The sequence below is a fragment of the Lepisma saccharinum genome, chromosome 26 (assembly GCF_977018435.1).
Source record: "Lepisma saccharinum chromosome 26, izLepSacc3.1, whole genome shotgun sequence".
Classification (NCBI taxonomy): domain Eukaryota; kingdom Metazoa; phylum Arthropoda; class Insecta; order Zygentoma; family Lepismatidae; genus Lepisma; species Lepisma saccharinum.
The window spans coordinates 51,871,490-51,889,008 of NC_139254.1; the positions used below are offsets into that span (position 1 = coordinate 51,871,490).

Here is a 17,519-nt window from a genome sequence, read left to right on the forward strand (position 1 = left end):
TCAAGTGAAGTGATATATGCAAATATCTGCAAATATGCCTTTCCTACAAAAATTGGCATGCCAAGGAAGGGGTTGGTGGGTGTCATAACCTGCCCCCACCCTCTTTCAGCCTTGTGTTCCTAAAAAGGACCGTCAAATGCAGGAAGGCAAAATGAGGGCGGACTATTAAACAAAAGAAAAGCATATGTAGCCCCCCTCCCCGGTTCGAAAATCCAGGGCATGCCAATGCATACTAAATATGTTGCAGCCACTAAACATCAGCGAAAACTTTGTGCTCTGTCACGTTTGGAAACTGTTTAGTTACAAGAAAATGGAAACCTAAGAGATTACGATAGTTGTCAAATTAAAACTTGCAGTTACACTTTGTGAATTTTGAATACTACTTGCAACTTACTGCTTCAATGAAAATTCTTTCACGGCATACTCCAAATAGAATGACACGTCGGCAGCTGAATACTCCTTTGCCATATCTCCACTTTTTGTCAGATTTGCGCAAATCTTCTAGTGTATTCAAAATCCACATATGCCAAACTTCAATAAGTTCTCCTGAAGAGTCAGTGCAGATGGGCATATGACATAACAGTATTCAGCCAGCAAAGTGGCATGCAGCACAAACCAACAGTGTATGAAAGCAGCATGTTCCCATTCCCTCAGTGGAATTACACTCTCGCAACATGCATTTGAGCTCCTTCTTACCCTTAAACAATTAATGTCCTACTTCACGATAGAAACAACTTACAAGATGATTAAATGGTAAGCCCTGAAAAATCCACCACAACCAATCTTGGTAGATCTGCTCCACTTTGAAAGATCCTTGACAATGTCGATGCAAATGAACGGCAGCCGATTTCTGTGAATTATTAGAAGGGAGAAAGGAACCGTTAGTAAATAATGAATGGAAGCATTACTGTCATATAAGAGTATCAACACATAAAAAAAGCATTGCACTTAGACTAATGCCTTAATTACAAATTATTTTCCTGTAGTTTACGGTTATTACAAGCATAAGAAAACTATTTTTCGTCAGACATTTATTTTCATTTTGACTAAAGATACAGTTATAACAATGGTTAGCAATTTTTTAAACAAAAATAAATTATTTAATTTATTCCAGTGTTCTTCTGCAATGAACAAAGCTTCCCAGACATTTAACTCTATGTAATTTAAAATAACCGTAAACTACAGGAAAATAATTCTACAATGCAAGCAATGCGTACATACAAGAAAAACCTATTTACAAATACTATAAATCTTGTGACCGTCTCTTACATTCACAAGTAACCAGTATTTATTTATTTTTATTGTACACATGTTTATAAAATTAACAGGGAACTATTGAAACTAAGAATGCTGTATGAATAACAATATTTTTAGAGTTGTTGATTTCAATTCATTTTTTGTTATATAAGAAGATTGATTTAAAATGTCTTGTTAAAAAGATGCAAATGAAGTTATATTGTGCTCTTTTAATTCTTGCAACATAAGTAATGTAAGATTATGGAAACAAAGTTGAGCACGAAGGACTTAAAAATTAAATTTTAAAATTGGTCTGCTTATCCCTCGCATACCGTATATACTATATATTCAGTGTGATGCAGAGTTGCAATCTTACACTCTTATTTTGATTTTCAAAAATGCATAAGAGCCATTCCATGTGAAACTGGAGAAACACACCTGTCACCTGTCACATGGAATTGTCCATAATTTATTTTCATTTATTTATTTTTTGCATAACTGTTTCTTTCTATGCTAGAGCTGCATAATTTGTGCAAACTATTGAAGAATTCATTTCTGCATCAAATACTCACTTATCTGACAAAGAGATACAAGTTCAATTTGCTAATTTTTTTGCATGTCTTTACTTCATGAGTAGACATACTCACCACAGAGAAAGACTGATTCATTTGGTTTATTTAACCTTGCTTCTCTGCCACTTTTGACTAAGATGAGGATGAGTGATGATATGATGCAACTGATGAAGGGACACTCACAAAAAAAACACCCAAGCTTAGGCTGGGATTTGAACCCGGGAACCATGGCTTTGTAGCATGGTGTGTGATAGGCTAATTGGGACCAAACAAAAGTTCAAAGTGGGATCCAAATCACTACGTGCTTCCACCAGGTATCAAACTGGGACCCCTTCATTACAAGGAGACATCACCACTACGCGATTGGGGAGGCCTGGATAATTTTCATAATATGTACATAATTGTATTTAGTTGATACAAAGTGGAAAATTTATCCAAATATGTTTTAGTATGTACAGTATGAACAGAAGATTCCTATTACTCACAGTAACTTACATGTACTTAGGTTAATATGTTTTACGAGGGCCGTACCGAAAGTAATGCAAAAGTGGTCATAACCTGTGTATTAACTGATGTAGATCGTTCAAACTGCACATGTAGTTGGAGTGACTCTTCCTCTAGACAGGTGGTTCAGAATTGTCGTCTTCCGTGCAGGTGAATAATGGATTCCAAGCAGAAGCAACGTGCTGTCACCGAGTTCTTGACGAAGGAGGAGTGCAGGGTGTCCAACATCCACAAAAGGTTACAGAATTTGTACAGAGATGACACCATTGACAAGAGCAATGTGCACAGGTGGATGAAGAAGTTTACAGAAGGGGGAAACCAGTATTGAAGACAAACCGCGCAGTGGGAGACCATCAACTGCGACCACTGACATGAATCGTCAGCGAGTGGATGAGTTGATTCGCACAAACAGACAATACGTGAGCTTGCGGAACAACTGAACTGTGGTCACAATGACATACAGAAGATGGTGGAAAGCTTAAAGTATCAGAAAGTGTGTGCGAAGTGCGTATCTCGGCAGTCGCCACCCGAGCTGAAGGAGAGAAGATTGGAAGTCTCCTCTTTGGCAACAAATCAGGTGATCGGCAAATTGAGCTGGTCCGTGGTCCCCCATCCACCATACAGCCCAGATCTGGTATCCTCAGACTTCTACTTATTTCGTCCAATAAAGAACAGTCTTCGGGGACAACAATTTGATGACACAGTCGAAGTGAAAGTGGCTGTGAAGAAGTGGATGTCGGACAGTGCACACCGGACTTTTTTCAAAGAGTATTCGAGAGTTGGGTTCGAGACTATGTTGAGTAGCTGGTTTGTATAGAGGAAGAGTCACTCCAACTACATGTGCAATTTGATCGATCTGCATCAGTTAATAAAGAGGTTATGACCACTTTTGCATTACTTTCGGTACGACCCTCGTATGTTACATCTACTCAGGTATAATGTCTTCATTCTTAGATGATTTTAAAGATGCAAATTTTGTGAATCAAAAAGTAAATTTCAAACATAAAATAGGCACAATTTTATGTAAACATTTACCCATACCAGAAGAGGCCTGGCAGAAATGGATACGTACAACATACTTCTTTATAAGCTGCATGGAAGTTCTCCACATGACCTCATGAACCAGCTTAGTCTGAGCAACAAACACCTTCTCTTTGGCTGCTACTAGATTGGTCAGGCAGTTGTAGCATTCCTCCTCTGCAAATAGTAATAGGACGGACTTAGCAATGAAAAATTATTGCAGATTTATCAGATTATTTTCAATAACATAGAGATAAGTTAAATCACTAAATGTTCTGAGTTGTTATGAGTAGAGGCACATATTTTTTATTAATTAAAATAGCCAAATTTCTGTGCAAAAACAGAATAAATTTCAGGTTCAAAAGCAGTAAGTAAAATAAAATTTCTGTGTGATAGCTGTGAAAAATCAGATCGAAAGCAGTATATAAAATGATATTTTGGTTTTAAAATGGCAAATAATACCCTAAAATTAATTATAAACTAGACTTAGTACACAAAATAAACATATCCATTCTGATAGTACATTTTATGTAGTTACCAGAGTATTATGTTTTATTCCTGTATAAAAAATGCTTCTCAAATATTTACAGCAGAACTAAGCAATTTTCCGTGAATTGCTTAACTCACAGGATAATTCAAACATCAGAAAGTGATGTGTCGGTTAATAAACTCTAAATTTCATGTTTAAGAGCCTATTTCGCATTTTGCAGTTCATTTCGTAACAAAACAAAGTAGAAAAGTGCACCTCACATCTTTCAGAAACATGGAAAATTAACATTACAATGTGTTACTTCACATTTCATGTTTTCCTCAAAAACGAAATATGCATGCATCTCGTTATGAGCCTATACCACAATGACTGGGACAAATTAATCAGTACTCTTATGGGTAGCAGCTGATAATGACATTGGCATTTTACTAAAATTATGGACTAATCCGATATTTCTCGCAGTTTCCATTCATTTTGGTAAAAACAAATTCACTTTTCTAGGTAATTTTAAAATGGATTTCCATACATTCTGTAGTGCTTTAACATGCTGTTTTAAAGGTTAAACTACACTTACTATTCAAGGGAATAGTTTATAAACATTGTTAAAAATACATGAATAAAAATAAACTACAAAAACATTTTTATACAGAATATTTCCAGTCAAGCAGCTAGTTCAAGAAAACACTCCAATTTGTTTTCATTCGCAAATTGTTGGAAGTACAAAAGACACTTGACTTTCCCTGAGTTTTCCAAATTTTTTTGTATTTCTAAAAAAAATATTTTCTTGCAATTCAATTTGTCTCGAAACCACTCCCTGAATTCACATATTTACATATATGTCCACAATATACTTATTACTTCATTACGTTTTTTTAAAGAGGATCACTTTTTACACACAATTCCAGAACAGAATTACTGTATTTAATTTTCATGTTATTTGGACTGCATTAAATTAAAGTACTTGCCAGTAGTGATTTTTAAATGTTAAACAATACTTTCAGATGCTGGATTATACTGAAACATTGGTAGTTTGCTCATTAAAGAACTTTCTAAAACGTACCTGACATGAAATGAAGTAATATACTGGCTAAAGGGAAGACTGTTGGACTATATGTGATATCCGGATAAGCATAGCCCAACACAGCAACAACTCTCTCTGCCATTATTCTTCCATCTTTCGCAAGATGGTACGTTAAGCAGTGCATCCCATCAACAAACGGTGGCAGCAGAATAGGTTTATCTGGAAGATCTAGCGGAAAAAGGAGATTTTGTTTGTTAGCTGAATACAACACTACTTGAGATCAGACTACACAGCACAATTAAGTGAGCTTTCAGAACAAAGTGACAGGCAACACTTGTTACTTGCATGCCACTGGAGGTTCTCTCAATAGCATGTAGCATGTTGCCTCTGTAGGCTACACATGTGCAGTTAATGCCTATTTACACTGAAGGAGCCCATGTCATTTGGCATTTGTAGCTTGTCACTTAGGTCCGAAAGCTTCGTAAAAGATAATTTAAACTATAGCCAAGTTGATACCATTGAGAACCAAAGTTGTTTGATTTAAATCAAACATAAGTAAGAAAAGGACATAAACAATTTAGCAACTAGCATATGTGAACATAGGCATGCCCACCAGGAAAGGGAGCAATTTCCACCCCCCCCCCCCCAATCATGGAAGTCCATAGATTTTTTCCACAGAGGGACAAGCAGGGTATTTTTCCATGGGCCATATTACCCCAATAATAGTGTTGCCCCCTCAAAAAAACACCACTTCAATTTGAAATTATCCCATTAATATAAATCAAATTATACAGGGTTACCTCAAACGCGACGTATTCCTTTGAAGGCACTATAATACAGCGAATTTGCAACAAATTTAACCCTAAAGTGGCTTATACCATATACTTTCGAGATATTCCACATTTTTTTATTTTGTTGAAAAACTCCCGATTTCAAGATTCAGTATTAAAATAAGAAAAAAGTGGTGATCGAATTCAACTTGTTTTAATTTGTATGTCATGCCAATACGTTGACAATGTTTTATGAACAGTAAAACAATCAAAAGTGCCGAACATTTTCAAAGAACAGGTCAAAACTTACTCCATGTTTAAATTTTCAATGAAGTTGATTACCAAATAACAGCAAATACGAGCTCAAAATATCAATAAGACACTAAGCGTACAAACTACTAGAAAAACTTCCTTGTTTTATCAGCTGTCCGACGACATATTATAATGTTCACAAAAAATTTAAAAATCTGGAAAAAAAAGTTCAATAACAACGGGACAGGTAGAGGGCAACTATGAATTGGAAATTGAAAGAACAATTAAATGGAAGAAAGCTTTTATGTAATAATGGATTTAGTTGACAAGTCTTTCTCAAAATGTTCTCCTCTATGTCGAATACACACCCGAACCCACTTTCTTACTTCTGTTTTAGTTACTCTCGAAGTGAAAGAGCATCGCATTTCTTCAGTCGCATCGACGATTCCTTGTTGGAGATTTTCCACGGAAAGCACCGGTGTTGCCTAAACTAAGGCTTCATGTGCACCCTCACATCAAAATCGACAATAGACAAGTCGGGACTCCTTGCAGGCCACGGGATTGGCCCTACTCTACAGATCCAACTCCTATAAAAAGTTGCATCCAGACACTGCCGTACGGTGATTCGATAGTGCGCTGGACAGCCGTAGTTCTGGAATATCATTTGTCATCTTGTTGTGAGAGGGATATTCCCAAGCAATGTTGTCAGATCATTTCTTAAAAATTCTTTGTAATTCTCCCCGTTTAAAGTAGGGCTCAATCAAGTAGTTGTCAATTACTCCCATCCAAAAATTCAGAGAAAAACGTCTTTCTGAACCTGTTGGTTTAACTTTTCCAGGGTTTCTTTGTGCTTTTGGTGCACAAAAATGTAGATTGTGGTAGTTGGCAATACTATGGAGTCACCGTACGGCAGTGTCTGGATGCAACTTTTTCCAAGGAGTTGGATCTGTACAGTAGGGCCAATCCCGTGGCCTGGAAGGTGTCCCGACTTGTCTATTGTCGATTTTGATGTGTGGGGACACATGAAGGCCTTAGTTTACGCAACACCAGTGCTTTCCGTGGAAAATCTCCAACAAGGAATCGTCGATGCGACTGAAGAAATGAGACGCTCTTTCACTTCGAGAGTAACTAAAACAGAAGTAAGAAAGTGGGTTCGGGTGTGTATTCGACATAGAGGAGAACATTTTGAGAAAGACTTGTCAACTAAATCCATTATTACATAAAAGCTTTCTTCCATTTAATTGTTCTTTCAATTTCCAATTCATAGTTGCCCTCTACCTGTCCCGTTGTTATTGAACTTTTTTTTCCAGATTTTTAAATTTTTTGTGAACATTATAATATGTCGTCGGACAGCTGATAAAACAAGGAAGTTTTTCTAGTAGTTTGTACGCTTAGTGTCTTATTGATATTTTGAGCTCGTATTTGCTGTTATTTGGTAATCAACTTCATTGAAAATTTAAACATGGAGTAAGTTTTGACCTGTTCTTTGAAAATGTTCGGCACTTTTGATTGTTTTACTGTTCATAAAACATTGTCAACGTATTGGCATGACATACAAATTAAAACAAGTTGAATTCGATCACCACTTTTTTCTTATTTTAATACTGAATCTTGAAATCGGGAGTTTTTCAACAAAATAAAAAAATGTGGAATATCTCGAAAGTATATGGTATAAGGCACTTTTCAATTTGTTGCAAATTCGCTGTACTATGTCGAGTTTGAAATAACCTTGTATGTGTGAAATATATAGTTTTATGTTGATATTTGATTTCTAAGGGAGAGGTGTGGCCATCCTTGCCCCCTTCCAAATGTCCATGTCTCTCCTACATTACAGGGTTTGTCCGGAAAGTAATAGGACTGAGTCGATTTAAAAAAAAATATTGAGCCAATCGTTACAATTCTTTAAAAACTTTCAAAGTAGTCTCCTTCTGCGTCGATACAGCGCTGCCAGCGCGATTTCCAATCATTGAAGGCGTCACGGAAGGCATTCTCCGGAATAGCCTTTAGAGCCGCGGTGCAAGATGCTTGGATCCCCTCTGTCGTCTCAAAATGCTTGCCTTTCATCGGCCTTTTCAGGCGAGGAAACAAAAAGAAGTCCGGGGGGCCACATCTGGGCTGTAGGCCGGCTGCGGAAGCGTTGGGATGCCTGCCTTGGTCAGGTAGCTGGTCACAAGAAAGGTGGTGTGAGCCGAGGCGTTGTCGTGGTGCAACTTCCAGTCGGCTGCGATGTCTTGTCGGACCCGATTGACCCTTCGTTTGAGTCTCTTGAGCACTTCCACATAAAACTTGGCGTTGACGGTTTGTCCAGGAGGAACAAATTCATGGTGGACGATGCCTTTGATGTCAAAAAAGACAATGAGCATCGTTTTCACTTTGGATTTGCTCATTCTTGCCTTTTTTGGGCGAGGAGACGCCGTCGAAGTCGAAGGTCTTCCAGCACGGTCTTCATCGGCGACCTCTTCCCGGCCCTCCGAAAAGGCCTTGTGCCACCGAAACACACCACTTCTTGCTAAAGTATCATCTGGGTAAGTCTGCTTGATCATATCAAACGTCTCTGTCGCAGATTTACCGAGTTTCACACAGAATTTAATCGCGTACCTCTGCTCTAACGAACGCTGCATTTTCGGCTTGCACCACTCACAGAAACACGTCGCGCGAAAAAGCCTGTCCTGACTCTCCGGGTGCTCGGAGACAACTGACTAGCTGCTTGTAGGTTAGGTAGGAACCCCCTCTACCGAATACAGTCAGTGCGCGCGCGCTCCGAAGTACAGTCGCGGCGAAAAAAAATCAGTCCTATTACTTTCCGGACAAACCCTGTATTGTACTTTCACCTAGAAATTTAGTGGAAATTTACTTAATCTCCGTTATTACACGATTAAGTACTTGCAAGCCAATTAAAGTTCAAAGCAACTGCAGGGGAAGGGGGTGCAACCACAGGGGGCAATGGGCATTTCCCCTCCCGAACCTTCGATGGAAATCAATTCTAGAGGGGGGGGGCAAACATTGAGGTAAAAGAAAGCTAAATTAGACTAGTTGAATCTAAGAGTAGCAGGACAAAAGGATACTTAACATGGAATTAGTTTTCACATCTTTCTTGCATTATTTCTTCCAGACAGCCAAGAGCACCTGCAGGGGAACACAGAGGGGCACTTTCTCCCCTTGATATCAAGTTTTATACAAATAAAAATATATTTTGTACAATTTTCTTGTTCCGAATGTCTACTTATCTTACAGTCTTGTCAAGTTCAGAGCCACAGCTAGGGGGCGGTGGGAGTTGGCCATTGGTGCCAAATGATCTAAATGGAAAAAAAATGTAGAAGAGAATGCCATGGTGCCCCATGAATTTTTTTGCTCCATATTAAATCAATATTTTTTTCAGTTTGCAAAAATTTGGATCTAAAAATTTTCTTGCTCGCTCCGTTCGCAGTTTTAATGTTTTCTGTAATGCATTGGAAATTTGCAGAAAGAGAAGTTATAAATAACTACTAAGTACATCAGACTCTTGTTGCTAAACAGTTTTGTCTTAAATGTTATGAACACAATTGTTTGGAGGAATATATATACAGGGTGTTTCCAGGCTGATGATACAAATTTTCAGGGATGATGGAGAAGGGCACATGTACGAATTTCAGATAAGGAATCCTGATCCGGAAACGACTTAGTCGAAAGTTATAAGCGAAAATCAGTGGATGAAGATGTAATATTTTTATTACCTGCACAAGTTTCACAAGATGCTACATCCACAACAATTGTTCAAAGTGGCATCCCCCAGCTTCGCTGCAGGCATGACATCGTCACACAAAGTTTCGGCATACCCAGGCAGCGAGAATTCTTGCGAGGAGATCCTCTGCAGTCTCGCTTCCTGTGACATTGTTCGAACGACACTGGGTTGTTCCAACAGGTATGCCAGAACTTTGTGCGACGATGTCATGCCTGCAGTGAAGCTGGGGGACGCCACTTTGAACAACTGTTGTGAATGTAGCAGCTTGTGAAACTTGTGCTGGTAATAAAAGTATATTCCATCTCCATACACCGATTTTCGCTTATAACTTTCGACTAAGTCGTTCCAGACCAGGGTTCCTTATCTCAAATTGATACATTTGCCCTTCTCCATCATCCCTGAAAGTTTGTATTATCAGCCTAGAAACACCCTGTATATGGGTTTTTCTTTCCCAACTGAAATTTCATCAAGGCTTTTTCAAACGGTCTGCTTATGCCTACATATGTGAAGGAGGCAATGAGGTGAAAGAGGCACGGTGTCAGTATTCATACATCAAATCCTAATTTGTCATTTAAATTTGGCCCAAGTTCTCTCCTTTCTGCACTTTACAGGCAGTTGATCCCATGCTTTACTTGTCCCTATCTTGCCTTGTTGCATTCCAAAATAAAAATATGAGATCTTTATGAAAGAGGTGACACAAAACAGAATAGTTGTGTACTGTTAGTGCCCCGTTTACACATTTTAAACTTTTACGAATCTTGCCTTAACTCCTGATGAAGCCACATGATGAGGCAAAAGCACGAGTAACCAAAAATTCAAGTACAAGCATACACTGGATTAGTGAAATGATGGCATGTGATGTATGTTATGCCTTATCAAAATGTTTACATAAAAATTCGATATAGAAATGTGATCATTTCCACACATACACAATGCACCATAGGGTTAGAAAATTTATATCTGCAGACCTGTTGTCATTTTGGATGTATCATTAATTTGCTAGTTGTAACAGTACATACCTGAAAACAAAACATGCTTTTTCTGTGTGCATACCTGTAGAACCAAACAATTGGTTCACCATATCCCAGTAGAAACCTTCTGTGATTGACTTGTCTCGGCCATGTTGCTGGCATAAAACTGGCCATAGCTTGGTTCTGATTTTATAGTTCAGTGGCCAAGGATTTTCACGGATAATATTCTTCACCTGGAATTCACACAGATAAAAGTTAAAAGGAAGCAATCTCAATATAATTACTGTATTTTTTTAAAAAAAAAATGACTAAGTTCCTGTTAATTTCCTTGAAAAGTAACACAGTTATTATGGTTATTCATTTTGTGAGTAACTTAGTTACCCAAGTAAATTACTTTGCTCAAAAAGTAGTTCAGTTACTGTTACTCAAAGAAGTAACTATGTTACTTTCTTCAGGATCAACCATAGTTTGTGCTGCATTCACGAAATGCAAGCGAACTGTTCTTTTTCACTGGAGAGTGAAGACCAGGCAAAACACATTAATTCTCATTCAATTATAATGGACCTCATATGTTTAAATACACACCTATAGAGGCAAGAAAATTCAAAGTACAGTAAAACCTCGTTAATCTGGACTAATGGGGGATAAGTCGACTGGTTTAAGAAAAGTCCGGATTAACTTAAATAACCTAAAAGAACCATAGAAAGTGCATTAAAACTCTGTTTATAGCAACACAACACATTTATTATGGTTTATTTTTAAGGGCATAGGCATAAATACACTATACAGTACAGTACAAAGTCTGCGGGAAACAGAATATCATCAGTGGTTGACTGCCTTTTCTTTGGGAAGTTCTCTTGTTGACTTCTATCCACATTTAAAACCTTGCATTCTGCTTTCTTTTCTTCTTTTGCCTGTCCGGATTAAGCGAAGTCTGGCTTATCTGGGTCGTCCGGATTAAAGAGGTTTTTACTGTATCAGGGTGGCCACTCTAGGACCATTATAAAATTCAAGTATAATTCCCAGTTTTCAAGGTGAACTTTTCAAAATTAAAGGCTACAAGAAGAAGTTCTCACTGTCTCAACCTTTCGTATTAGCCCCCCCACCCCCCGACACACAAATACAGTATATTAATAATATAAAGGGTCTTTGTGATTCCAATGTATCATCCAAAAATTCTGATTCAATTTCATTTAACGGAATATATATATAAATTATTTAATTTAAGGGACGGAGTTTACATTTGCCATTTCACATACTGAGACTCGAAATACATCTACAAAAAATACGCAAATGTTATGGGATATAGTAATCTACCACAAATAGTTAGTTATACAACAATTTCAAACTTAAATTTACCTAATTAAAATTCCAGATATCTCAACAAACTTCCGTCTGTCAGATAGATTGTTTTGCAAAGGGCACTAACAAAGAAAACAGATTGAGAGTATTCAGTTTTATTTTCCAAGCATATTATTTTCCTTTCTTCAAGTTAAACTGTGAAATCCTTGCCTCAGGGCATTTATAAATATGTATAAACTCAATTTGTATTAATAAAAGTTGCAATTTTTTACAAGTACGGAGAAAAATTCAAGCAGAATTCACGGTGAGTAGCCACCCTGTGTATTGAAAAAAAAAATTACATCACATGAAACATTTACTTGCAACAAATGTACATTGGAAGGTTTAAAGTTGTTTTTTTTTCATTTTTATTATTGTTGAAACTTACAGAAAAGTAAATAAGTTATTTACTCTTCTTAAAAGTAACTAGTTTGACATTCAAAAAAAAGGGGGGCTGTTACTTGCAACTAATAACTGCCAACTCTGACAGAAGGCACACCAATTTTTAAATTATAATCAAGATAAGTTATATTTCGAAATTTCTTAAAATGTTGAGTTTCCTGTTATTGCAATACATAATTTCAATGTTTTGATAACATATTCAGCATAAAATAAATTTTAAAATGTATCCGTGAACCGAAGTGAAACACAATAAAACCATATTTTGGCCAGTAACTTTACAACATAGCTCTCACAATTGACTAATTCCTGATTTCAGGAAAACTTGCTTTATACTCACATCTTTGTGTTTCCCCAACTTGACATAGGCGTGAACATCTTCAAAAGTCTTCAAGTGGCCTTTCTTACAGGGGCTGTCCAAAATGTTGGGAATGCTGGATGCATCTACATGAGGAAGATAAGCCTCATTCAGACCAGGGTCTCCTGCCTCAGGTAGCATAGTTGCCTCATTAGACCATATTCACTCAGAAACTATTGCAACTTCTCTGTAAAAATATATATATATATATATATATATATAAAAAATAACCAGTGCTTATTTTCCTGGTAGAATGCAATGGTACACTGTACTATTAGGTAACCAAGTACATTCTTCACCTTCAAATGCCAAAAAGGAACATGTAACAGACCTGACAGGTCAAGCATAGTCGCCATCAGCATCAATTACCTGTCTCCAACGTTCTGAAAGACCATGGAACCCACTGTGCTAGAACTCTGTGGAACATGAACCAAAGAAGTTGTCAAGTGTGGCGTGGGCCTCGTCTGGGTTTCGAAACTGTTGTCCAATAAGGTGGTTGTCCATGGAACGGAAAACATGGTTATCAATTTCCGGGGAATAAGGCACGTGGATCACTGTTTTCCAACTAAGGCAGAGAATGGTGTCACGGGTAACCTTAGCCATGTGTGAACTCGCAACCAAGGCATGTTGGACCCATTCTATTCCATTTTCCAAGTTGATGGAGGTGTTGTCGAATGGCACTAACATGAAATTCTTGTAGGTCGCCACATGTTCGACCATTCATCGCCTCAATAACTGCCTTGAGAGCCATCGTTGCTGGTCTTCCAGCACCTGTTGCATCTTTAAAGGATTCATCACCGTCCTTGAATCATTTAAACCAGCATTGCACTGCTTATCATTGATATGAGTGTGAATACAAAGCATTTTTCAGATGTGTAGATGTGTGTGTGTGTGAGAGAGAGAGAGAAAGAGAGAGAGAGAGAATGGGTGACAGAGTGAGGGGTAGAGAGAGTGGAGTACTTGTTATAAGCATATATGTACCAGAGGTCTTCGATTTGTGTAAATCCAGTCCAGGAATGTTCTTTTCGCATCCAAAGTATGTGCAAAAAATATCAACAAAATGTCCAGATTAGGTACAATTTTAGTCTGGAATATATCCCTATGCACAATAAAAAAATAACATCCAGATAATGTACCTATCATGTGAACCCATGTCTGAAAGTCATCCATAGAATGTCCAAAACATGTTCAACAATGATCCCCAGAATGTCCAAAACACATCCTTCCTGGACATCCTATGGATGTCCCCGGGATGGACATATGGGTATCCAGGGGATATCCACAGAATTTTGGCATGAATACCCAGAAGATCTCCATTAGACATCTCGTGGATATGTGTGTGCTGTATGCATACAGGCTCTTACCACGCTGTTTGCAACAACAACTGACTATCATCTTAATTAACGTCCTACCGCCCATTTTGTGTGGATTGGACAAGGGCAATTGAAGAAAGGTTCTTCAAGATTAACCCTAGCTTACTTATAGAGGGGGCTGCCAGGCCCACCACCTCTTGCTTTTCGATTTTTCAACTGTGAATATTTTCATAAAAAACTGAAAATAAATTATGTTTTTCTTAGGGTGTTCCCAATATTTCTGTGTTACTTTAGTTCAAAAATCATAAAAATAACACAACATAGAAGGCAAAATTAATGTGGTGGGTCTACGAGCCCAACTGGGAATGTGTGTTCGGAACTGACACTCATGCCTCTAAAAGTGTACAATTGGTTGGTAAAAATGGTAATTGTTGTAATCATTATAATTACCATAAAAATGCAGCGATATAAACAAAAAAGCAACATTATATTATATATTCTTTTCTTATTAGTTTTATTGAATGATAAAATATGTGTGTGCCACACACACACAATAATTAATTCTATTTTTTATTAATGATTGTAATTTTTGTAACAATTATAATTATTATATAACTACATCTATGTGAACAACAAAGCAAGGAGAGATTCAGTAAAAAAAAATGGCTTCTTCAATTTTAGCGATAAAAAAAATGTGTTTGCCTCTGAGATCACCACATCAGGTAAGTTTCTTGTACAGCACAGGTAAGCTAGGGTTAATATAACCCTTACCTTTTTGTTTAGTTTAATTACATTAAAAAAAAAATGTGTGACCGTTATGGATTCTATAAATTCTGACTACAGAAAGTAGCAAGTTTATATAGTTCGACCATGTACTGAAAGTAGTTATGTACAGTTATGGGTAAGAACGTGAAGTTTTCATTTTAACGATAACACCAAAAAGTTGAGGAAAGCAAAATAAAGTATTTAAAATGTATTTGGATAGGTAAAGGAAGCATGTATTCAGTCTTTCAGAATTATGAAATAACGCGAATTATGCCATTTTTCAGAATGACACCGAATTTTACACTTTAACGCGAAAAACGCCACCAAATATAAACTGGAGATAACACATCTTCTGTTCAAAAAGAACTACCTGAAGTGCTATTCTTTCATCTGTAGTGTAGCTGGTGATAGTTCGATTCAAAAGAGATTGTTACACTTCATTTATTGCAGTTTGGTTCAGACGTGATTGACAGCGTTTAACCTCGTCCTGAAATAGAATTCGTGCATGGGAGATCTTCCCACAAGGGAAATTTCGTAGGAAAGGGAAAATATTCAGGGAGAAGCAAGCACCTGTTGTGTTTGCAAGGGGGGTGGAGGGGGTGTATGTGTGTGTACACAAAACGGTCGCAGATGGAGTTTTTGGCATTGTTAGGGAAATGCCATGTACATGATTGTGTTCAAAGATTTGGGTGTTATCATTCAACAAACACTTCATATTTAGTCGCTGATGAGATGAAATAGTTTTCCAAATTGAAGAAATTTGGTCATTTCTCACAAAAGTAAGCCGTATTTTTTTTTTGTCATTTAAACTAAAATTTGTCTCAATTTTCCAGAACTAAAACAATGTGAAAATTTTAAGCATAGAGGGAACAGTAAAACTGCATGTAAAAATAAACCTGATTTTTGCTCTAAGCTGCGAAAAATAACACCGAATTGCAGTAAAAATTAACATCGAAATTCAGGGAAAAATAAAATGAAAACTTCACATCCCTCACAGACTTCCAATACTATTGCTACAACCCAAATGTAGGATGATTATGTATTCAATTACTCATCAGTCATGTAGTGACGAAGTCCACCTTTTTGTTTCCAGTTTGATACACAGTCAGATCCCACCAGAGGTCCAGTCACAATTAGTCTAATTATGGATGCAGACTAAAATCCACCTCTTACAATTTTTCTCTCATAATTTTTGTCATAAAAGATATAGTCTCTATCATGCACACTCAATGATGTGTTCATAGTGTACACGAAGAAGATAAAAACATTCACAACAACAATTTATTCCAGAAATAACATTGTGCACACATGCATGAAGAAAAAAGAAGGTGCAAAAATACCAGACCATTTACTACATCATAACAGCACATCATTGCAAGACTATAACATGAAGATCGTAGCAGTAGCTAAAAAAATATTGCAACCTACTGTAGGATAAAAAATTATAGATACTAGAGTTTGTGAGTCTTTAACCAGTGGACCTACATAAAAACGAGTTGCATCCAAATTTAGCTTATTCATTTCTGCGTTAATCTATGCTAACGTATTGTCTCACTGGGACAACCCTCTGTTTCCACGATTCAACGGACATCGCTGTGTGCCGTCTTGACACATTCCATGTACATCTTTACTCCGTTGACTAAAAATCTGGGCAAAATCGGTTTTGCAATGTGAATTGACAATGATAATGGATTTTAGAAACAAGACCAATATTGTATTTGTAGAATTACCCAATACGAAGAAAAAGTTGTTTCGCAAAATTGAAAGTAACAGGATTTTTGACAAATTTTAAAAAATCTTACAATTAAGAATTATGTTTACAACCTTTCTGTCTGGTCATACTAAAATTTCATCACGATCGGACTACCTGCTTTTATTTATATAATTTCAAAGAAAGAGATTGTTAGCAAAACTCGAAAAAAAGCGGCACTTTTCATGTTCTCATGACTATAAAAAATAGAAGACATACTCGAAAAACACATGGGTAAGCATAGATTAATGCAGAATTGAATAACCTAAATTTTGATGTAACCTGTTTCGTAAAACTTCGGTATGGTCCCAACAGCTCTCACTTGTTTCTTTCATCATTTTTAATATTTGTACTTACCTATTCTGCATTACAAAAGATTCTTCAAGGTGGTAATTTGCTTTTTTCACTAAAATAATTTCAATGTGTGACATGAGGAGTAATTATTGTTGTTCCTTATTTCACTTCCGTAAGACACAATATGGCGAGACAGCTTGACTGGTGTGGTACATCATTGGGTATGCAGTGTTTCCAACCTTGTGAACCGAAAAATCCCCACGAACCATTCACGGAAAGCCCCAATTCATAAACAGCCCCACGAACCATGCACGGATAGCCTCATGAACCATGCACGGATAGCCCCACAAACCATGCACGGCAAGGTTAGGTTAGGTTCGGTTACGTTAGGCAAACATAGTTAAAATTGTCATCTTCTTGCAAAAAACGGCGTGGTTGGAAACACCGACAGGGAGTTACGTCATCAAACATTTGCAACACTTGATTCACGTAGTGCAAGGAAATGAAAGGAACGACAATTGTTCATCGGAGAGATATTTCTGTTCAAAAATACATAATTTCCTGGTGAAATAGATTCCACGATGAAAGAAAATACCTCCACAAATTTCTAAATGCTACAGAAACTCATTTCCGTAAGTAGTTTCTTCTGTAAAAATGAAGAAATCCGTTGGGACCGTATCGAAGTTTTACCACTTTGTTTTTATGTTGATCTACTGGTTAATTTTTAATTGGAGTCCAAACT

General features: G+C 37.1%; 2 protein-coding genes across 9 annotated transcripts in view; one reads left to right on the top strand and one right to left on the bottom strand.

Moving 5' to 3' along the window:
- LOC145979564 (uncharacterized) overlaps positions 1-17,519 on the top strand; it is a 420,647-nt gene that overhangs the window by 96,396 nt on the left and 306,732 nt on the right. The window lies entirely within an intron of this gene.
- The window catches only part of sky (GTPase-activating protein skywalker), a 116,372-nt gene that overhangs the window by 32,087 nt on the left and 66,766 nt on the right, over positions 1-17,519 (bottom strand). For all 8 annotated transcript variants that reach the window (XM_083112280.1, XM_083112278.1, XM_083112277.1 and 5 more), the window contains 5 exons: positions 12,638-12,842; positions 10,640-10,790; positions 4,883-5,071; positions 3,385-3,509; positions 740-850 (listed from right to left, as the gene is read on the bottom strand). In XM_083112280.1, coding sequence (XP_082968406.1) covers positions 740-850; positions 3,385-3,509; positions 4,883-5,071; positions 10,640-10,790; positions 12,638-12,796 — 735 coding nt within the window. In that variant the 5' untranslated portion in view covers positions 12,797-12,842. The remainder of the gene's footprint in view (positions 1-739; positions 851-3,384; positions 3,510-4,882; positions 5,072-10,639; positions 10,791-12,637; positions 12,843-17,519) is intronic.